Source organism: Pyxicephalus adspersus, chromosome 2 (assembly GCF_032062135.1).
Source record: "Pyxicephalus adspersus chromosome 2, UCB_Pads_2.0, whole genome shotgun sequence".
Classification (NCBI taxonomy): Eukaryota; Metazoa; Chordata; class Amphibia; order Anura; family Pyxicephalidae; genus Pyxicephalus; species Pyxicephalus adspersus.
In genome coordinates, this window is record NC_092859.1 from 119,476,899 (window position 1) to 119,501,241 (window position 24,343).

The following is a 24,343-nucleotide window of genomic DNA, read 5'->3' on the forward strand; positions in this document are numbered from 1 at the left end:
TACTCCCCCAGCTGCTCTCTCCGCTCCTCCAATGACCTACTACTGACTTCCTCACTCATAACCTCATCACACGCATGGATACAAGACTTCTCTAGAGCTGCCCCAACTCTCTGGAATGGTCTTCCTCATCCTATTAGGCTTGCTCCCACTTTCTGCTATTTTAAAAGAACACTCAAATCCCATTTTTTCAAACTTGCCTACCTGTCTTCTTCTGTCATTTGAAACCGTCACTACATCCCACCACTACATATCTCCCCTCCTATTGTGTGTTACTTACCCCACTTCCTAGTTTGTAAGCTCTTCCGGGCAGGGTCCTCTTCTCCTGTGTCTCTGTCTGTATTTGTCTGTCATTTGCAACCCCTATTTAATGTACAACACTGTGTAATATGTTGGCGCCATATAAATCATGTTTATTATTATTATTATTATTATTATTATTAATAATAATAATCATTTACAGACCTGTGTAAAATGTTGGCACTTAGATTAATACTAATAACAAAAGTCAGTGGTAGGTAAACCTGGTCCAGAATGGTTCTGCATCTTTTCTTTATTTATCCTTTTAAGCAGATCCAAACTTGTTCCATAGCTGGGCACCATCTTCTCCCTTCCTCTATTCCACAATCCAATGTTCGGCCATCTTGATTGGCTGGGCTGGGACTATATAGGTGTGAGAGAGTTCATTCAGTCCTGACACCTGCAGAGGAAGCTGGGATGTGCTGGGTATTTCAGGCAACAACAGTTTTGACAGACTGCCAGCCATCAGGCAGGTAAGAATACATATTGCAGAGGAGACTGTCCCTTTCTGAATAAGGACCGGTCTGATGCCAAATTTTTTATGATTATGAAGTTAGCAGGATCAGTTTTTCCTTCTACCTTGTTCCCCAATGGTTGTCTGACCACCAAATAACTTATCATTGATCATCATCATCATATGTTAAAAAAAAAGCCTTATGTAAAACAGGTATCGAAGTTCACAAATAACAATTGGCCTTTACAAATATGTGAGAAAGCTTAGCAGCATGTGTTACCAAGGTTAATAAATGCATATTACTACTCACAATTTAGAACTGTGCTTATTGCACTGAGCAATGTTGTTTTATTGCTCCAGGGCCACATCTGAGTCCTTGTGAATGACTGTTCATCCATAGAGAGGAGTCATTGGGGAAGTTTGAGTTCACTACTAGCATAGATGCGAGGCAAATCCTACAGGTTTGTACAGGTTCAAGATGCTTAGTCCCAACAAATCCATGTGCAGATTCCCCTAGAGATTTTTTTTTAAATGAAATGCACTGTATGGCTTTTGAACTATGGCCAACAGGCTTAAGGCTTGTGCAGACACTGGATTTGCATTGCCAGAGACAATTATTTATAGCTGCCTTGGCTGTAAAATGAGTGGCGTGTCTCATTCCATTGTTAGCAATTCGCCAGGCCAATCACTAAACGACCACTGTTTATCTATTGTTATCCCTGCATTTGGATGGCTCCTGCTTGTCAGTGATGGGCTTACACTGAAACACACAGCTAACAGACACTGCAACCCCCAACTGCTCCTATTCGGGAGTGAATGGGTTCCAAAGCAGCAAACCACCCACATGTTTAAACTGCAACATAATATGTCCCAGCAGACATCAGATTCTGTGGCTGTTAGGTTTTATGGATGCCAGGCAGTTAAAATACACTCAGTGTACACGCTGCACATTTCCTGTGCCACACCAACATATTCTGTAATAGAAGGATGTAAAAATGGTACTTGTGTGAATTTGCGTCTCTTGTGACAATGTAATTATAGGGTATTGTGTGGATAGAAGAAAAGTGATGATATGGGCAGTGTGTACTATGAATAGGCTCGGACTATAATGAGGCCTCTCAAAACCATGGCCAAGCAGCCTGTCTGTGGAATTATTGTTCCTAAAACTGTCACATGAAACAATCAAAAACAATTTCTTGAGGTGAAAATAATTGAATGTATGTACCGAGCTTTAGAAGGGCCAATAAAGGGGGTTAAAATAAAGCCAACAACCCAACTTTAAAAGAAGAAGGGGGAGGGTTAAGAGCAGTCATACTAGGAAACACAACGGCACAAGGATGAATCAGGGTCAATGTAGAATACCCTGAAAATCCTTTTGTTTCTTAACACCTGATTTAGCTTTAATGCATCCTCTAAACCAGATGTCCCCAACCCCTGGTCAGCGGCTCTAGCCGGTGCTTCCACCAGTGGGGTTAGGAGAAGAACCCCGCTTAGGGGGGATGCACCGACCAGAGCCGCGGGCCATGTCTCCAGTACGCATCGCAGGCTCGGGGGAAGTGAGTGGGCTGTGTCTCTGGACACAACTTGGCCACTCTTTCATCGTAGGCTCAGACCTGTGATGGGAGAGTGGTGGGGTTCTGGCATCATGACGTCACTCTGGGGGAAGTTTCTTCCCCTTTGAGTGACACATGGCTCCCACGCCTGAGCGGTCCGGAGTCCGTGCATTTAGTGGTCCATGACCTGCAAAAAGGTTGGGGACCACTGCTCTGAACATGTTATTTAAAGGATTGGTGTATATTCAATATTGCCCTTGAAGCCTTGTGAAAAGACAGAATTCTCCACTATATGATATTGTGAAAATATATATATATATTTATTTTTTGCAGTAATACATGTCTCCCCTTGGCAGTGCCCAACTGTCCATTATATAGTTATAGTTATATATAGTACAGTTAAAAAAATTGCAGACGGGCAGGTAAGATTATTTAATTGCAGTAGAGAGATTGCCAGTCCAGAACCTACTTGCTCACATTTTTTTAATGTTGAAGTGTATTTTTGCTTTCAGCAACAACAAATAATTTTATTCTATCATGTGCCTTGACCAGTTTGTTTGCTCAGCACACTGGATCTGACTCTATATTTGCTTCCAGCTTAATATCACATGGGTGTGATATCTGGCTGTACATTGATGCGATCTAAACTCCTGAAGTGGAATGTTTGTTCAACTTTTAATCTGCTATCTCTGGACCTTTCAGTAATTTCACAAGTCAGCATGAAAAAAAAAAAATCGCACAGCAATAGCATCATTTTTCCAAGGAACTTTTATAATTAAAAGTCCATCTAAGTGTGTTCCAGTGTTGTCATAACGTGACATTAAAACATCTCTCCCTTTCCTTATAACACTGCCTTTGTAGCAGAATCAACACGTTTTTTGCACTTACAGAACAGATATTAAAAAAAAATGGTATATTTACTAGATCAAAAAAAAAATTCAATAATTATTTGTTCATTTTAGGACTTGCATACATTTTAAAAAGCAGTCATTAAGCACCAGTCAAATGACTTTGCATAGTTTGAGTGGATGGTATCAGCCTGCAGCAGGCAAGAAGAATCATTTCACAGGGATCACAGTAATTAAACTACACTGTAACTTTTTAGCAAGTTAAAATGTGAGAGGCCACAGCAAGGGCAGGCCTGTGCCAGACACTGAATATTAATATTAAACTGTATTATGCAGCGCTTTACATTAAATAGGGGTTGCAGATGACAGACACAGAAAAAAGAGAGGACCCTGCCCAGAAGAGCTTACAATCTAAGAGGAGGGTATACAGTTAATACATTAAAAAAAATGGCACAGGAAGCAAAATTTAAATAATTTTCCATCTCTGAGGCAGCATCTCAATGCAGGAAGGTAATGCTGACCCTGGAAAATGCCTGAACAAAGATGGCTTAGTTCATGGAATGAAAAGCAGCTGAAAATGTTTCAAAGTGAATTACTGTGATCTCAGTGACATGTAAAAAATACCTGTAAGTGTTACTTATTTGTGCAGCCCTATTTAACTGGATTTGAACCCTATTTATTGAACAGCGCTGTGTAATATGTTGGTGCTACATAAATACTGTTTATTAATAATAATATTAACATATATTATGTATAACATATAACATATAACATAATAATTAACCAAAAACATGAGTTTTGTCAGACAAGAACATTCTATATTATGCCAACTTCATAGAACTCTTGTCATTATGTCTCTGAATATCAGCCATCCTACGACCTCCCTGAAGAAGCCTGTAGGCAAAACACATCGGAAAACGAGATGTTTTACTTATATTTAGGGATTCCTCTGAATAGCTATAGGGTCCTATTTTATGATTAATGGGAATGACCTACTAATATGATTGTACTTGAGCCTGCTGGTATTTATACAAACTAATAAACCCTATACTATAAATATATTTTAAATAGCTGATTCAGCAAACTCCATCCTTATTTGGTCTTTTTCTATGTTCTCCCATATACTGGGGACAGCAAATACTGTTTTATTAATAGATTGGAGGGAGGAATAGGCATCATTTTGTTTGGTAAAATGATTTAGGATTTGATTATCTAAGAGGCACACCAGGCCTGTTGTCCTAAACATCCTTACATGACAATAATAATATTGTCTTCCTGCATGATTTGTTGTAAGTGACAAAACTAAAATAGCATTGGCATTTAATGCAAAGACTGGAGTCACTGGTTGATAAGCAACATCTTCCTGATATTAATCATTTTCCTGGATTTCTTCCAAGTATAATGGTCATTCAGCCATGAGCACTTGTAAGGACCACCAGCCAATGGGAGCATCCCCTGCTGTGTTCAATACCAACCAGCTTGTGGTTGTCGGACGTCTCCCTGGCTGAATGTTGGCAGCATAGAATGGACATTCCCAATCAACAGTTAAATCAGTATTCCCCAAACATTCAGAAGATTTCTGCTAGATTTTTAAGTTTTCAGTAGAAATATTAAACATGCATTGGTGTTCAGTGGACCAATTTACCACATGTCTCTATGTTTTGTCTCTTTCAAAACACTGCAACAACAGAAAAGTGCCTGTTGATCCACCAGAAATCTCACAAACTTCCTGTTTGAGTTATACACTGTGCCCCTGTATCACTTTTTTTGTTTTTTAGTCATACCCAGTTTTTCACTGTTGTGCTGTAAACTACTACAGAACACACCCTCTCGCATCATCTACTTAATTTTAGCAGGTTGTAGTTCAGAGAACGCAGTGCAAATTTCAAATTCAATGCAGCAGAGTCAAAGTATGTCATTTAGGAGCCCTTTGGATTTCTGAAAGGATCAGCAGGATTTTTTTTTGTATTTGCTGCACAGATGTCCTAAATCTGTCCCTTATTTATGCCCTTTAACAGCCAACCAAACCAAACAATATCCAAATTTAGACAGCAGTACTATGTACCCTAATTATCCTGCCATGGGATGTATGAACAAAGGAGTCACACAGATATGCAGACGGTATACTTCCAGATGTTAATTTGTGCACTGGAGAAGGAGGGGGTGGAAACATTCCACAGATACCAGCATTTTTATTACTGATGTAAAGTTCACATTTATAGAGCACATATACTGTATGTGCACATTCCATCCCTCCAAAAAACATAACCTACATTTAAATATATGTAAGGTTGGTAACTTGTATGGTAATACAACCCTATAATGTTCAATGACTTTACATGGTGGGATCTTAGAATTCATTATTCTAAAATATTTTGTTCTGCATTTTTGGAGTTGTTTATGCAGTACAATTTCCATGTTATTCCTAGGAAAAGAGTAAGATTCATGAGATAAGTAAATATGTATTAAAGTACCCCAAATGTATGATTTGTTCACTATATATGAATTGGTGTCACATAGACTAAGGCTGTACACACATAAGATTACTGCTACTGGAAACAATCTTTGGTGATAGTAATTGGTGACAGATGAATGAATGAGTGCTGTACACACAGCTCTGTTCTATGTAGAGGGGAGGTGGAAGGATGAGCAAGAGGCACCCAGCTGTGCTCTCCTGAACAGAAAAGCACAGTGGTCATTCCTGATTGGTTGTTCATGGGTCCCGCCATGGCAGACATCAGGAGACTATACATATGTCAAATTTATGCCAACGAGTCAAGCATCTCAGGGGGCAAGCGTCCGACATGTGCACATGACCTAAACACTTTGAAATGACAATTCCAAGCTCTTAATCATATCAAGACAACAAATATGGACCAGACCAAAGCAGTAGACACAATATCAAATCACAAGAGCATACTAGTACAGAACATGTACCAGACCCACAAGACACAACCACTCGTGTCATAATATAAGATTTAATGCAACCAACTGCCATGCTGGACACGTTTTGCCACTAAAACTAGTATCACAGCCAGCTGCATCCTTGCAGCACATTTAATGCATATGTTATTGTCTACAAACTAGGAAATACTGCATTCATATCTAGATTCTCTTTATCATATATGTTTCTAATAGGGCACATCTTTAACATTATTTTAACATCTTTGTACTGTAGATAAACATGCAGAAACATTCCACTTACCTGAAGCCCTGGTAATTGGTTGTCTATAAAGGTAAAACCTGTGATGATTTACTGGATCCCGTTATCGATGTACCACAAGGAAAAGGATTCCTAGGAGGGATCACAATCCTGTATTATGAATTGCATCCACACCATGAGGTGATTTAAATCAACGAGCCACAAGTCATATTTCTGTTGTTGGCTTCCACATTATCCATTCATCAGAATGGGGCAACCTGAAACTATATTTTGGCATCTCGGACAGTTTACATGTATGCATTAACCAGTTGACAAGTGCATTTGACTTATGAACAGAGCCCTTTTTTTTTTTTCTATGACCATTGTATACAAAAAGTCATCTAACAGATAAATGACCATTTTGCAAGTCATTGAAAACGTCACTTTTATAAACTGAAATCTTCATGACTTTGCTCCCCCAAGTGTTTCCTTATAATGCTCACAGATAATCTGCACGTCCAAGGAAAGTCCCATTTTCTAGTTCTCATGAAAAACTTTGGTATAATTTGGGGAGTTTAGGGACATATGGATACAATTTATTTCCTGACTAGCAATCATGACCCTTTGTCTATCTTAGAGGCAATAATTCCCAGGCCGGTCTTCTGGAATGATCGGTTTGGTAACAACTAAAAACATGTCACTAGCTTAGCTACTCCAAGCCCACATACATTGCTGTACCATAGTTCATTAGCTTTCTTCAGCTTTGTCTAAAACTTGTAAGAACTCAAGGTCCATCTTGGATAAAGCATTTGTATTTAGAAATAATAAGTGACTGGATCAGATCAAAAAATGAAAAATTCCCAAAGACACTTCCCCCTGATATTTTGCTTTACTCTAATATAGGAAACATGTCAAACAATGACTCTATAAAATTTTGTCATTGACTACCATTACAGTTTGGGGAAGCTAAACAAATTGTGGCATGTATAGCTCATTATTATCATTATCAAGTTTTATTTATAAATCACCAACATATTATGCAGTGTTGTACAATAAATAGGGGCTGCAAATGACAAACCAGCATGCTTGACGACTACAAACAATTACACAGGTGGAGAAAAGGACCCTGCCCAAAAATGCTTATACACAAATAAAGAAAGGCTGACTAATCTCCATATCGCCAAGGGCTTGGTCATTCCACAAAAAAGGGAGGTTTAAAGTATACTCAACTTTTCCTTGTTTGTTTCTGTCCCAGTGATGCAGACAGAACACCCCTAGTCTTACATCCCAACAATTAAAAGGGTAGCAAGGCATTGAAACTAATCACAAATACATTATTTGTACATATCGAATATACAATGCAGGTCCAATGCTATAAATAGAGCATAACAATGGTACTGCACCCATTTTTCTGGTTAATAATGAAGGTGAACAACCAATAATACAAGTGTATGGAGGGAAAGTGGAAACATTAAAGACAGTCTACCCTTTATTTCATGTGCATATGGGTGCAACTGTGTGTGGACCATTCCTGCACTCACAGCAAGAAATAGATCAATGCATAATACCATTCTATGTGAGAAGTCTAATTAAAATGACGTTCACATTATAATTACTAATTACACTGCTTCACTGAGTAACCCCCATTACATTGATTCTTTTTTGTCACATACTATCGATTTTGACACATTCATCAGATAACAGAACATACTAAATGTTGTAAATAACTGCAAATCTCCCAGAATGTAGAAAACCAGTCTTAACAGCAGCTTCGGGCTGACTATGCATTGTGAACCTGAAAACTGGGAAGCTTACTTTGTACTCTTTGTCAGGAACGGGACACATTGAAACATCCAGTAGGAAGTGACCCTAGCATTGCAAAGTAGATTTCCCAGAGGGCCACATGGTGGCTCAGTGGTTAGCACTCTGGCCTTTGCAGCGCTAGGTCCCAGGTTCGAATCTTGGCCAAGACACTATCTGCATGGAGTTTGCAGGTTCTTCCTGTGTTTGCGTGGGTTTCCTCCCACATTCCAAAAACATGCAGTTAGAGGAATTGGGTTCCCCCCAAAATAATTGACCATAGAATGTAATAAAGGCATAGGACTATGGTAGGGACATTAGATTATGAGCCCCTTTGAGGCACAGTTAGTATAAATATAAATACTAAATAATAATAGATGTACATTTTTGTCCTAAACCAGTTAAAAAAGCAACATGCTGTACATAATGCACGTCAAGTACATGTGCAGCTCACACACCCACATACAGCAATAGTGTGTTCCATTACATCAGTCACTTTATAATAAATTAGGAATCCAATGCATACACACAAATAATTTTCACATGAAAGACTACTTTATGCTTTAACAATTGAGTTTCAACCTTTTACATTGCCCTATGTCTCTGGAACAAACGGCTTTACCAACATTATGAAAGTGTCTAGGATATAACCGCCTCAGAGAAGGTTAGTGGTGTCCAGTATCCCATTTAATGTTTTGGGGAGTCCAGTCAGTGGCCAGTAATGTGATGTGAATAAATTACATACAAACAGATTTCTTTAAGTGCCGTATGGTCTGCTCAAAAAAGTGACTTCATGAGACCTACTCTGGAGGCTTGTTTTAATTTTACTGCACAGAATTTCCACTGGAAGTAACACAAATGCCTGCAAAACTACCTGGTCAATTTTGCCCACATAAAAAACCATGTGTCCCTTCTTCCTGAATGTTGTCTCACTATGCACAGGTCACTTGCTCTGAAATCTTTCTGATCATATACAGTAAAAAAAAAAAAAATGATTTTTATGAATTCACAGTGGAATGTACAAAATCATCAGTACTGTGCAATGTTCTCCCTGGTTCCATCAACCAGCACATTGCAATGGCCACCCGGTTGTCATCAGATAACTGCTTAAGAAGCTGGGTCATGTTGAAAGGGCAATGGAAAAAAAAAAAATCGGTACATACCAAGGAATAGGCATTACAAAGGTGGAACAAATTACAGGGGGGAAAGCAGAAGTAGAAAGCAGCCACAAACAACTGGACACACCAATGTTGCCCCACCTATTTTTTGACCACCCGGCTACAACTTTCCCCACCAGAGCAGACCGGAGGACCGCTGTGCATTCTACAGAAATGCAAGGGTGGTTTGTGGGAACATTCATGTTTGTAAATTGTAAATTACTGGCACCCATACAGAGATCACAAATTTGATTTGGCCAACTGAGGTACAAAATGTGAAGCAGCCAAGTTAAAGGGTTATTAACAGGGCACCATATTTAGCAATGTTTGAGGTAAGAACTGTCTGTATTTCCCTATAACTATCAATCAGATTCAATCATCTATTGGAAATTAAAAATGACAGATGAAGAATGTGAATCTGACCCGAGGGTACAGAGTTATACAGACACTGCTGATGTCAGTATGTTTAATAATAAGGACTATTGTACTACCTATCTATAAAGGAGTTCTTTGTGTCTTGATTGTAGTGATTTTTTGCCAGGATACAGATTTCTACCACTTCTCATATGTAATAAATGTAGAGCTTTGTTTTCTAAGATAAGCAGCAACCCACAAAATCAGGAACGATTTCATGCACATGTGCATATGCCTATGTAGTGTGATCGTCTTGCTCCAGAGAACCGTTGGTGCAGATTTTTTGCACATTTGTTACAGATCACTACAATTGTTGTACTTCCGTGGCATTAGAAATAGTATGAAGTGAGTGCAGACTGAAGATGACACTGAATGTCTTAGTCTCTACTAGGTTGACACTTTGGAGCTCATCTAAAGCAGCAAAAATGGAAATCAAAATTTTGGTTAAAAGCACAGGAATGCTCCTAATGTAACCTGCATTCCCATGCTGTGCTTTTCTATAATACATTGTTATGTCACTTTAGAAAGCCATCATATCATCATACAGGTACACAGCTCTGACTAAACACATCATTGTGTTATACAGAGAAGCCTTTTACAATGCAAGCATGAACTGCATTGACCTAATACCTTTATCCTGTACAGGTTCTTCTTCTAGTAATGTCAGGGAGTCTACTGAGAGTTTGGTGCTGTGCAATGTTGTGTGGTTGTCTCCTTACCATTGCCTAGCTCTAAATGGATTACATTCTTGACGGGTGACATCACACCCTCCAGGGCACACAGAGTGCGTGTATGCAGGCAGATCTATACAAACACTGACTCAGTATCCACCCTGCTCATGACATACAGTCACACCCATTACTTCTGGGGCCATGGCTTACCACTGACTGCAAACCTAACTGCTGGCAAGAGACTAGTTCCTGGGACTGAGGAATAGGATGAGAATATGGTACAATAATGTGAAAGTATTGCTTGTGCAGAACACAGGGTTATATGCAAATAAATGAATACACTTATTAACACTGCAACATTAAAAAAAACACAAAAACAGTGAAAGTAGTTCATTATTGTATTATATTTTTTATGTTCAAAATAGAATTTAGTTTGCATTGAAACTTGAAGTGAAACCATCACATTGAAAGCAGTTATTCTGTAAGATCACAATACAAACTCCAGCTAAATGCACAACACACCTTGCAAAGTTGCAGAATGCCAATATCCAGTTATCACCCAGGCATTCAGAACCATAGAATAAACTACTGCAAGGGGTGTAGCCATACCTAAGCAAGTAATGCTGGAAGTCACCAACCACAAACTGCAGCAAGTAAAAGGGAAGACTCTGCACAGTCTGTTGTGTGATTGAAGTGGCTTTCAGTGACCCCTCACACACAGCAGAATCATGAATCAAAGAAGGAGGCAATGCGGTCATTTCAACAGGAGATTGAAACATCAGGTCTCTGAATATAACAAAATAGAACAGATGACCATACCACGCCTACTTATACTCCCATTCATTATGTACCCTGCATTAGATACAGACAGAATGACTGGTGGACATGCACAACACCTTCACTATCATTTGGTTCAGTTTTTATACATGAAGCCCTTTGCTGAGTCCATGTGAAATGATTGTAGCTGTTTTTTATTCTGAGCTTGCAATGGTTGTAAGTGATGATTGCATTTCATTCCCAATGACAATGTAACCACAAGTAAGATCCTAGCAATTTGTAAATAATCCCTTTATCCTCCGTGGTAAATAGTTGACCTCTAGAAATATAAGATAAAGCTTTGATTTATTTTTGCTCTTTTACATAACCAGCAGCACCTTGTCAAACATATATACTCACCAATATTAACACCTGCTATCAAGAATTTTTCTCAGTCTTTAAAAACTTACAAATAACTATATTCCATCAAATTTAGTTAGTCCTGTTCATTGTAAAAAGGCACCAAGATATGTACATGGTAAAAAAAAGATGATGTTTGTGATAAGGAATGTATCCGCTGGACAACGACAAACCAGTTGTTGGCTAAAAACAAAGCCAAGGCAAATTCCCAAAAATAAAAAAACAGTGTCACATATTTTCATACAATTGTAAAGTCTTCTCTAGCTCCTGGCTGACTCTCCGATAGAAGACAATCTGTTCCTTTATATAATGTTGGATTGTCTGCTTAAAGTCTAGCAACCTCCTCTGATGAAAATGATTAATCTCCGCTTGCAGAGCAAATCCAACAACACGGCACCTCTTCCGGATTCCATCTGCTTCTTCCTGCTCCATTTTCCCTTCATCGCTCATTCGCTGGCTGTCTTTCACCTTAGTAAATGCTCCTGAGTGACACAGCCAGAAAAAACAAACAGGTAAGTTAATATGAAAGTTAGTCTCCCCATAGCCATTCCCTTCAAGCCTAAGGCAGACCATCCTTGTTTAAAATATTTATGCCTACTTCACTTAAAAAAACCCTGTGATGGAGAAGGGGGATGGGGGAGCCAGAGACTTTTGGACTGCAACTTTTTTTTTTCCTATTGGAACTTCTAGTTGCCTGGCCTGGTTATTTGCATTTATATTTAATACTATGAGTACCACTTACAAATAAAATCATGTCTTTACCATGGCCATACCACTGCATCAAAAAAAAAAAAGTCTCTCCGACTCATTATAATTGAGATAGACTTCTGCCTTTCCTGATCTGCACAAAAATCCAAATGTTCCAGTTCAGTCTAGAAAGCATTTAGGCCAAGGACTTCAGAACAGCAGAGGTTAGACAGCTTGCATTTTGAAAATGAAGCTAGCAATGGCAGCCCCATACTTTATGGCATTTCATATAATATAGGCCCAGACATCATCTCCGATTCTAGAGATGTCCCACACCTCAACAAATGTCTCATTATTAGGTTATTTTATTGAAGCGTATGATGAACTATTTGGGGAATAACAGACGTCTCAATAGGAGTATGTACCTTGGGGTTTAGAACTTAATGTGACGTGGTCAGCCATGGTAAACATTTAATGAACACCACAGCTACACATTAGACACCACAAGATGTCTGTTATGACCTTACTTAGCCAGAAAATCATCAGTCACTAATTTTGTTTTCCCTTCCAACAGGGGTCTGATTCTGAGTCAAGCATCACCCACTTGCCTGCGCCCTGTCCAATATGAATGCTCCTAATGACCTCTCAAGTTCCCCTTGATATACAGAGAATATAAAGGCACACAAAGGTGTCTATCTGTTTAAGCCAGCCACAAATCCAGCAAGATTGTAAGGCTGCATACACACTTGTAATAATTAACGTTGGAAACGAACGACTAATGACCAATCATGCGATAATCGTTAACAAAAAAAGTGCACAACGATGAATGAGGATTGTCACTGGAAACAAATGACCATCACAGTGGATCTAATTGGGCGACGATCGTTCGCAATCTATTGTGTGTATGGTCATTCAGTGATCGTGGATGGTTCTGCGGTACACTTTCTCCTTTACATGTCACTTCCTGCATTGTTCAAACGATCGTGTCTAGCGTGTGTACACTATTGGTGGATAATATTTGAATGATCGTATCGATACAACATTTCGTATTGTGCACAGAATTGTGCACAATACGATCGTTCTAAATAATCATGCCTAATCGTTGATCTTTCGTTAGTCGTTCGTTTTCTAACAATAATTATTGCACGTTGTGTACCTGGCTTAAGTCAGCTAGGCTTCCCCACCAGGCACTTTTTGTTGGGTGTGTAATCTTATTAGTATATACTAATAAGATTACAGTTTACAAATTCCAGGGCACTGGAAAGTTGGGACACAATACAATACAAGGCCACTGGAAATATGGGACACTAGCAGTGAATGGTGAAAAAAAAGTGTGTAGAAGATAGTATGGGAATTATTGGATAGCTTTGGCACAAACAACTGGAAGTACCGAGTTTTATTGCTTGTGGCCTCTCCAACATTTTTTTAGCACACATCTATAGCTTTTGTCAATCTGGCATTTCCCAGGTAAAAGTAACTGTTTCCATAGGAGATTTGAGTGGTAGATCTATACAGTGCAATCCAATAGGCTGGTTTAGGCATAGGGATGGTTTTAGGCAAAGGGATTAGTATGCATAAAACTACAGAGTTTGTATAGGAAGGCTCAGACCCACCTCGAGGATTACACGTAGCTCCCAACAGCTAGCACCATGCTCACTTATTCACACAGCAGCATCGGGTCTTAAAGAATCAGTGTCTGCACATCTGATAGCTGGCGACAGTGAGCCGTATTTGTACCACTCACTGCCCCCCAGATTTATTCTCTATGGGGCTGTCGCAGGGAGAAGCTACTTGTAATGTCCCCCCCCCCGGGGCAGTGGCTCACTGGGAAGTGATAACCGCACTACAAGTTCATGGTCAGTCTGAACATACCCTAACACCTGCCCAAGCCTTAAGTTGATATGTATCTATATAAATAAACAGCAGGCATAAGGTGGACAGGGAGTCCAATTGTACTTTGTCACCAACCTAGAACAAGCAATTAAATTAGTAAAGTCTAAAAATCCTAGACACTTAGATATACATTGTATGTTACTAAAACTGTGCTTGTTGCACTGGAAATTGTGGATCCATGAAATGATGCTACAATTAAAATATCAACATATGACTGAATGCAACTGATAACTGATCTTAAGAAGATGAGGCATCAAATAACACAGTAGAATTAAGTCCCTCAATGTTTCAATATGGTCCCAGACTCATTACACACAAAACACAATGCAAATACAGCATGTATATGTGCAATGTTCTCCCCAGACACTTTTAGCCAGGTGCACCAGCTGGCACTTTTCAGTAACCACCTGGCTGTTTTTGGATGGTTACTGAAGAGTTGGGTGGAAATACAGGGGCTGCCACCCGCCTACAATTTCTTCCCACCCCGCTTAAAAAAATTCTGGGTTCAACACTGATGTGTATTTAAACAAAGACATATTTTATTTGATGTGCGTATGTATAAGCTCTAATAAACATGTTTTCAGTTACTGGTGTCCTGCCCTATGGTACTATAAAAAAGTGCTTATTCTTTGAAGATGCTCAGCTGAAGAAACTTCTGTTGTTGTATCAGTAAATTGCTCTTTCCATCCAACACCTCTATTATACTTCATTGGCTTCCCTCTCACCCTCATTAGCTTCTTTTGTGATTGCTTTAACTTTCCTCTATCTGTTTTTATGCCCATTATAGGATGACTGTACAAGCATAATATTATATCCCTAGCAATAAAACCCAATGAGTGAGCTGTTTTAAAAGCGGTGTAAAGAAAGGTGTAGGTGTAGGGAAAAAAAAGCATGCTTTCTTTAATCATATCATGTAACAAAACATTCTAAACTTACCTTTTTGTAGGTGGATGATGTCTGGAAAGTTGGACAGCAATCCTTGGTACAAGGAAAGGGTATCAAGAAATCGAAACTGATCATTCTTGGGCTGTTCAGCAAACAATTCCCCTACCTTTTCATAAGTTTGCCCTGTGTGAGCAATAGCACCAACAAGGGGTTCTGAACCATATGGTGGATCTAGCTGGAAGGAATGACTAAGACCCTGAAGAGCATTTCCAAGTTTTTGAAACTCCTTACGAAAGCCACCCATGTGTTTACGTGCCAGTTCAGAGACCACACTGGTTAACTGCATAACACTCTCATCCATCTTTTTGGAGAAAGCTTTAAAGGCATCCACTCGCTCCTCCACGTCCTGTAGGTCCTGATGTTCAGTAGGTATTTGCAGAGTCAGCAGGAAGCTGGCCCCAACCATCTCATCTTTCTCTGCTCGTCGTTTGCCTGCTTTCCATTGCTTTTCATCCCGACAGGTTAGGAAGTGTTGAAAACCATCATACTGAGAAAGGACTGGGTGACTGGTCATGTGATCCATCCACAGAATCAACCGACGTTTACGTTTTTGGATGAAGTCTTCTTCGAAACGTCCAGTAGCTTGCTTTTCAGGCAAATGTGGAATGGAGATTACTGTAAATTTGTGCAAAAGTCTGTTGTACAACCAATCAAAATGCTTGTATCTTCGGTAAACTGGAGAGTTGGTGTGCCCTGGTGTAAGCCTAATCAAAAAAGAACAATGGAAGGTAAAAGCAGGAGAAAAAAAAAGGACAAGAATATTATTCTAAATTCATGAATTATTATTATTACATATTACATAGCGCTTTACAAAGTCAGTAGTCATGTCACTAGCCCTAAATAGGGCTCACAATCTAATGTTCTTACTACAGTCATATGTCATTACCACAGTCTAAGGGCAATTTGGGGGGAAGCTAATTACCCTCACTGCAGAGGAAACCCCAGCAAACACAGGGAGAACCTGCAAAGGCCATTCAGATAGTGTCCTAGCCCAGATTCAAACCTGGGACCTAGCGCTGCAAAGACCGGAGTGCTAAACTAAACTAAATATGATAAATCAGTCCAAAACTATGGTTTATACCCTCCCTACACCCCTCAATATACTAAGCTGTATCACTTTACTAGTCTATGCTCTGATAACTACAGTTTACTAACAAGCTGCTTGCACTTGTGCACCAACATCCCACAGATTGAATTCCACATATGGCAGGGGCAACGTTCCATGCAAGCCTCAGTTTTTACAGAGTCTAGTACTAGAGTTTACTGGCTGGACAGTGGAGAAGGCCGGAGCCATAGGAGGACTTGTGTAAAGGACCTGTAGGGCTGGATAGCACATCAGATTGTACTAAGGGAGCTAGGGAGAGGGGCATGAGTTTTTTTATATTATACTGAACTTCTCTATTAAGTTTTTGGTAACAGCTGAAAAGTTCATGGCTTGTTGTCGGATCTGTTTGAGACATTTGATGTGGTCTCTAGGGTACATTTTATATTACACAGAATGCTACAGCAGATATTGAACACACAAAATTGGACGGAACCATCCAAATACTCCCATCTTAACAGGTATAGGGACAGGAACCTTTAACATGTCTCTTTACTGCAGTAAGACACATTCAAGAATCCAGGAACTGACTCAGCCCACCAAGCTCCAACTACAACCGAATATTATTTTGGGTGGACTGACTCTTTTAAGTGTTCATGTGAAGCTGCCTAATCGCCAAAATAAACAAGAACACATGGAGCTTGTTACTGAATCTGCAGAGTTACAGGGAACCAATTCTGCTATTTTTTCATGGACTTACACCCTCCCACACCCTTTGTTCGCTCTCTTTAGTGACAGAGTGACCCGACAGCATGAATAACACAAGGCAAATTGCAGTTCATTGTTTACCAGATTTACAAGTATACATTACTGTTACATATTATTCTACGCTGACACATCCTGACTGTTCTTACTTAAAATGAATGATACACTTTTTCCTTAGTTAGCCGAAGACAAAACACAGAGTATGTCACTTTTGCACATTCCAAACATTGTTCAGTAAATGCACACACATAAATAGTGCATTCTCTATAAACACTAGTTTAAGCGCTTTCCTTAAGTACACACAGTTCTTTAGGAACACTACAAATATTCCACTGGCAGTACTATTATACCTCTGTATGTGAACAAATTTTCTCACCTGTAGGAAATGTAACTCTTGATTCCTTTGAACTTTGTCTGTTTGGTGGGTTCTTCAACAGAGCAACCAAATGAATTTAAATCTGCCCTCCACTGTGGGCCCATGGGTCCCATTTCAATAACATGAGTTTCAGGCACTCTGCCCAGCTGTGGCACATCGCCAAGTATAAAGGCTTCAACGCCAGACCTTACAAAACTAGAGAACCTGTTTAAGTTCCTCCCTACAACACTTCCCCTCTTCGCACTTGCCACACTGTCCTGACGTTCTAGCTGTGGCCGTGGTCGGTGGGTATATTCAGTGCTTGGGTAATGATGGCGCACTGGCTGATTGTATGGAACACCATTGGGCCCACTGGGTTCTTCTGCAACAGACTGTCCATCATCCCATTCATCCCAGTCATCATCGTCCTCCTCATCATCATCGTAGCTCCCATGATGTGTAGTATCCGGGTAGCTTTGGTGGAGTGTTGGACAATCTACTTGTACAGATCCTGAACGGGGTGGATTAATGATTTCAACGTATGATGCTGGAAACAGTCCAGTCTCACCACGGCTATTTGTGCCTTGAAGCCACCCATCTAGCGAAACATCACTGAACAGACGTAGCTCCTCATTTTCCAGGATGTTGATTTCTTCCTTGTTTTCACTCTGGAAGCTGTACAGAGCTCGAGCTTTCAGTGCCATGATGAACAAGACCGGAGCAAACAATGCTGCAACAGAAATGAGCAACATGATAAAATGAGCCATTAACATTTAAGTCACATTACATACACAAAGTAAAAACTTTCATTTTTTTGGTTATCATGTATGCATATTGTCCATTGATTTTTTTAAGGTACAGTCTACATTCAAGCTGCAAACTAGCATTCACGGTTCCCTTTGGTATTTGTTTACTATTGCTCACCATCTAGAAAAACACAGAAGTTTGCCACAGTAACACAATTGGTAATGACCAGTTTCCCAGGGTTAAAAGTTAATGGTGCTTCTTGGCATGTTATAAAAAGGCCAAAAGGCAAAAAGATTTATCTTCACGTGTTATTTCAGTGGCTCTTCTACATTGCAGTCTTGCAGATGAGATTTCCAGGTACAACCATAGTAGGTAAAGTATATGTTTAACCACAGTTCAAAAGTTTAAAATTCTGTTAAGTTTTTCCTGCTGCCTGTGTCCCCACTGGAAAGATTAACCCTAACTACTGGTGCTGGTAATCATTACCAACAAGAAAAAAAATGATAGGAAATTCAAACATTCACAGTTGTCAGTGAAATAGGAAGAGGGAAGTGCTGCAATAGGGAACAACAGTGGAGTCTGTACAAATGCATTCCAGATTGCAGTCACCTAAACAGGTTTCAGAGCAGTCAATATTTCTCTTTCACATGGGATGCACTGTTCTCCAATAAAACACACACGTCGATTATCCCTAAGAGGATGGCACAGGGGTGGTTTTGTTAAAGTTCTGCAGGTAATTTAGAGAGTTGCCTCGTTTGACTGAAGGGAACCTTTAATAACTAAATACCTGGACTATGAGGTTAATCACCATTGCCAGGGTCAGGACTTGCCACAGCCTGTGAATATACAAAGAAAGAGCAAAAAGCACATAGATAGGGTTACTTCTGTGTGCTCTTCTATAGGCACAAGAAACGCAGTGTTCTCTCCAGACCCTTTTTTAGCCAGAACTTTTCAGTAACCGCCCAGCTGTTTTTTTTGGTGGTTACTGATGAGTTGGGTTATAGTACAGTACACCCACGTACAATTTCTTCCCACCCAGGTCAAAATAATTTCTGGGTTGAACACCAAAACACTTTAGATAACACTGGGCAATAGGTAACTGGCTCAAAGTGCTGTGTAGGGAATTTCATTTGTGAAATACATGCGATTACTGTATAAGTATAATACATTGCGGGTTATGTGTGAGAGTCTCCACTTTTCCAAGGAAATTGTCATTTTGGCATCATACTTAAAATACTCATGTTCCTCAGGCTGTAAAGGATTAGGAATATTTGCCTTATTAAAGTCCTAATCTTGCCAAGTAAAAGCCCAGAAGTACCCAATATAAACTTATAATTAGTGCTATACTGCTATAATAAAAGTAAATTGTTTGGATCTTCCGCTTTATTAGCAGCAACACTGGGGCCAAACTATATTTACAGGCCTGTATTTGATAATTCCTAATACATTAAGCACTTTTACAAAGTGTGGAGCCTTTTTCAATGATGTTGACAACAGCTTGTACAAAGTATTTAATTTAAATACGGTGTAATTTGAATACACAAGCACATGCTTAGCAGAAAGGCTCTGGTAATTTAATAGGAGCTACCAGCTTCTGCATAGGTAACAGGGCCACACCTGCTCTAGGCAACAATGGTTCCAATGAGTAATTCTAATTTGAATGTTTAATAAACATTACAGGAAAATGATGAACATGAACCTACCTGTGAGGATAGAAATACTAAAATTGTCCATTGCAGACATGTTTTAAAGGTGCAAGTTCCACAACTTTCATCTTGTCCCTTGCTTTGCTACTTAGGGGGTCATTGGCCTTTAATAAACAGGCAAACTTGAGTTTAAAACCGCAGAACCTTGTTCTGGGTCTTTGACATATCAAAGCCAGGATAAAGGCAGCAGGCCTGAGCCTGCATCCTTTAAAACAAAAAACGGCAATAGCAGTTAAAATGACTAAGTCATTAGGCAAACCATTGAAACCACCCTTTTTCTAGTTGAGCAAGCTCTATTTTTATAGATGAACTTTTGCGTACTAATAACATCTTTAGGTAGGTAAATTGGTCACAAAATACAGGCAGTGACAAGGCATTAAAAAAACATCTGATGGTGGTGGAATGTCTTTCCCTAAGTCATTGATTTCTCCCTCTTACAGTTAGATTACACGCATACAGATCCTACAATTGTAAACGTTCACATGAACTGCTAATGTCTATAAACAAAGTCTTATAGGGGTCCACTAAAGCTCAAGAAAATAGTTATCTAATCATGTCAAATAGCTGAATTCAATGACAAACACTGAAGGGTACCCTAAAGTATAAGTAAACCCTGACCATACTATACTAGTCATTATTTGCTTTCTTTTGGCGTTATATTTACCAACAAGTTGTTTAGTCTCTATGGCAGTGCTTCCCAAACTTTTTAATATAGGGGAACCCCTTGAAATAAATTTCAGGTCTTCAGGTAACCCCTGCTCTGATTACTATATCCAGAGCTCATAGTACATTAGTGTGGTGGCTTAGATTGTTGGTCAGTGGGAAGAATGTCACTTATTCAGATAGCCAAAGTAAAACTGACCTGAGAGTCACAAACTGCTCATTGCTCAAGGAACCCCTGGCGGAACCCTAGGGTTCCACAGAAAAAGAGATGAGAAACACTGCTCTATGGTGTGGATAACAAGACATTTCAAGTGGTTGAGTAGTTTAGCTATGGACGCTAGGTGGGCTGACAATATTTCAGTGCTTGCAAAATGTTGCATGATGTTAATCCACAATAGGAAATAATAGACAAACAAGCTTTTGGCAGATCGACAGTTTTTTTTTTCTATAAGTGAAGGCCTTTACAAGGATAAAAGATGGGCAAATGTGCTTGCATTACAGTTATGTACTGCCCATAAGTTTTTTTGCCTTGAATTATGCTATAAATCTGTGAAAATGTTTTACAGTAGCTTTCTATATCCGGATTACTTTTTAATGTGCCGATGTGTTTTATTTGGACAGTCTCAGACAGTACAGACAAGGGGGCTGCTCTGGTGATCTCTCTGGCAGTGAGCTGTATATAATAAGCTGAAAGAAAAGACATTCCATAACAGAGTGTTGCTCTCTGATGGACACATTTTAAAATCAAGTCAAATACATTTGTAGCATTTGGCCTAACATATGCTACATCTATATAGCACTATAGAAAAGAGCTAAGAGTAGGAACTGGCCCCCGAGCTACACTCCAGACACAAAACACAACCACAGCTTATTTAAATGCGGATACATTTTCTAAATGTGCCCTTTACCTAGTACATCAGACCAAGATGCATTCAGCATTGGTCTGATGTACCATTTAGAATGAATGGCACTGCATACCACATTTAGCATTAGGTGGACTTATGGGAATGGGCCCCTATTAGGCAGGAACCCAAACCTTTGACAGCTAGATAAATACTTTGGGAGACTTACCAGCAGCTTATACATCAATGCAGAAGAAGAGACATAGCCTAAATGTAGTACAAAAGCGAGTGCTGCTTTGAATTGTAACTTCAGACGAGATATTCTTTCCTTAGTACTGGATAAAGTGGGGAGGGTTAAAATCAGGGTCAAGTTATTATTAAGATCCATGTCTCACTTGGATGATTTCTTTCCACTTCCTGTACCAGATACCAGACATGAAACAAATATTCTGCCTATATGAGTAAATCCCAACTTTGAGAGTAGTTACCAGTAAAGATGTCCCTGTTGTAAAGCATACTCTCTAATCCTGTTCTAGTGACTGAAGCACTGAAGTGCAGTTTTCTCCACAGAAATGTATTAAAGCTGTGTAGGAAGAAGCTGTGGACTGGTGGCAGCCCTGTATTGTGACCCACCTTTTCAGTAACCGCCCAAAAACAGCTGGGAGGTTACTGAAAAGTGCCAGGCAGTGCACCCAGTAAAAAGAGTCTGGGGAGAACATTGAAGTGTATCCTTAACTAGGACTCAGGCAGCAATAAAAACCTAAAAAGAGGCCCTAACCCATTGCCTCTGTAGAATAAATATCTGTTGGCATTCTACTATAAACCAGACTTTTGTCAAGAACTTTTGTCACAATGTGCAAGTATTTGCACACTTGTGCCTCCCTCCATTTCTGCAACATCCACAATTTCCCTTGTTTCTCTGTTGCTTGCACTGCCATCTGTTCCTTCAGTCACTGGCTGGGCCAGGATGATATTACCCACATCCATGTGTAAGGAAACCAATGTATCACAGTACAAACATGAGGGCTGTCAAAGTACAATTCATAAAAATCTGCTAGCAGGCAAGAAAAGATTTTATGGCAGATGAGACACACATAGTCTCCAATACTATAAGTATTGGCCAGTCCCATTTGTTTCTTATTTTAGTATAGATTTGCTTAAAGACAACTATTTAAACAACACAAACTAAAGTTATATTATGAAAAGGCCACAGCAAGGAAAACAACCATACCTACAATCTCTGGCTGCCACAAACTGTTGTTAACATGCAGTTTCTAATTGGTCAGTGTGCACCTTTGTGAATCTTTGCTTTATGTCAAATTACTAAATAAAATCCCTATATTATGGGTATTATTTTAGTAATCATTTAGAATTTGTAGCTTTTAACCAAGCCCTCAACCAGGGAAAATTAGGGCTGTCCACATGATTGTATGATTTGCTTCCAATATGGCCACACATGGGAGCGATGCAAGGTTCAAATGGTTGGATTGATCCCGTGTGTGGTCATATTGGAAGAAAATCATACTTCAAGAATACTTATTAATACAATGGCAGAACAACCGGAAAGGACAGATAACTTAATATAATGACTGGCTCATAGTATGTGAAACCCAATTAAGTGCATATTAACCCCTTCATTGCTAAACAGTTGTGACAGGTATTCAGTTTGTGTTATTATTTTACTAACATCAGTCTATGAGCTACAGGATCATATGATATGAGCACACAGAACAGTGAAGTGCATTATGCATACTTACCAGGGAGCATTTCCAAGATCAGACAAACAGGTATGACATGAAATTCAGCTCTATGCTGAAGCTGTATTCAACAGTTCCTAACACAAACAAATCCAAACAATATGTGAACTCACCCCAGCAGTGATCCGCCTGAAGAATCAACGCCGACTGTGCACAGTGCCAATATTCCAATAATTCAGTGTAAGATCAAGTCTGTCCCAGGGTTCTGCTCACATCTTCCAACTGGTATATAAAGATATTTCAACTCTCTGATGTACAGCTCAAAATTACACTTCTGAATTTCCCAAGGCATTCAAACTTCTGCTGCAGCTGGAATAGGATCAAGATGCACAGGAAACAAGTAAAAACCCTACTTTGCTGATTACAGATAAAAACATGTCAAACTTCCCTTGTGATGTAAGAAGTCAGAGCCTCAGGAATCCAGTCCTAAAAAAATCTATTTCCGTTTGTAGGGAAAAAAACAAGGCAGTGAAAGAACATCCATGTGCCATCAGGAGGAGTGCAGTGGGATTTCACATTACTTTTAGGTGATTATTATTGCAGGAAAAGTCTGGGATGCACAAATAAAGAGAATAAAGAATTTCACTGAGCAAAGTCCCAGCAGCAGAGCAGTTGCTACATGTTGCAGCTTCTCAGCACACAGAAAGGGATGTGTTACCTTCAGCCTGGAGGTGGACAGAGGGTGTGACAACACCAAGCTTGCAGCCAAGGGGGGTGGGAGATCTGTCTATGGAGAATAGATCTTTTGGGATATTAGAATACCCACAACAGCCCCTGTGCGTCTTCTTACCCCTGTGTTATGGTAAACTCCTCCTTTTGTTCATCCCTCCTTTCCAGAGGAGGTGCCAGCTGCATTTAAGGAGTGTGTTTTCACTCTCTGCTCTTCCACCTTTGACTTTCTTTTTTTAATAGGCAAACCACATATAACACAGCTTGCTCGGTTACATAGATCCAGCCCTGTTGTGCACAAGTTTGCTTTATGTTTCCTGGTGTATTCTGATTTTTATTTTGTGTAGGATTTTATGTAACATATATTTCAATAACTTTCTTTTATTTTTAGATATAAAGCTGTTCTGATTTTAATTTCTGCTGTCTGTTTTGCAGCACCCCAGAGATGACATGATGTTGCCTGTCATGTTCGATTCACTTTTTTTTCCATGATGTCAGGAATGGGTTATAGACACAAAGGGTGTGAAGGAGAGGATTGGGGCCCTGGGAGAGCAAAAATGTGCCCTCTGCAGGGGGAAGTATAAAAGCACAATCAACAGCTCCAAACACTCACAGAAAATGTCATGTGTTTACTGATCCTTCTTTCCCATGATTTAAAGTACACATAAACCTTTAAAAGACATTTACAGAAAAAAGAACACTTTTTGAGTTGAGGATCACAGTTTTTACATGTGAAATACAGTTTAAAGATAACAAATGA

General features: G+C 39.5%; 1 protein-coding gene across 2 annotated transcripts; it reads right to left on the reverse strand.

The window, feature by feature from the left end:
• Positions 1-10,722: 10,722 nt before the first annotated feature.
• SNX33 (sorting nexin 33) lies at positions 10,723-23,714 on the reverse strand. Of its 2 annotated transcripts, none has more exons than XM_072402159.1 (4): positions 23,028-23,714; positions 17,221-17,929; positions 15,029-15,741; positions 10,723-11,994 (listed from the first exon to the last, which is right to left on the reverse strand). In XM_072402159.1, exons 2-4 carry the CDS (start codon positions 17,901-17,903, stop codon positions 11,741-11,743), a joined length of 1,650 nt encoding a protein of 549 aa, XP_072258260.1. In that variant the 5' UTR covers positions 17,904-17,929; positions 23,028-23,714; the 3' UTR covers positions 10,723-11,740. The 2 variants fall into 2 exon arrangements, with proteins under 2 accessions (XP_072258260.1, XP_072258261.1); XM_072402160.1 differs by lacking the exon at positions 23,028-23,714 and adding an exon at positions 21,387-21,470.
• Between the last annotated feature and the right edge of the window lie 629 nt (positions 23,715-24,343).

Coding starts and splice junctions, on each gene's coding strand:
- SNX33 (XM_072402159.1), bottom strand. CDS start 17,903: ATGGCACTGAAAGCTCGAGCTCTGTACAGCTTCCAGAGTGAAAACAAG. Junction 15,742..17,220: donor AAGAGTTACATTTCCTACAG/GTGAGAAAATTT, acceptor TTTTTTGATTAG/GCTTACACCAGGGCACACCA. Junction 11,995..15,028: donor CATCATCCACCTACAAAAAG/GTAAGTTTAGAA, acceptor TGTGTCACTCAG/GAGCATTTACTAAGGTGAAA.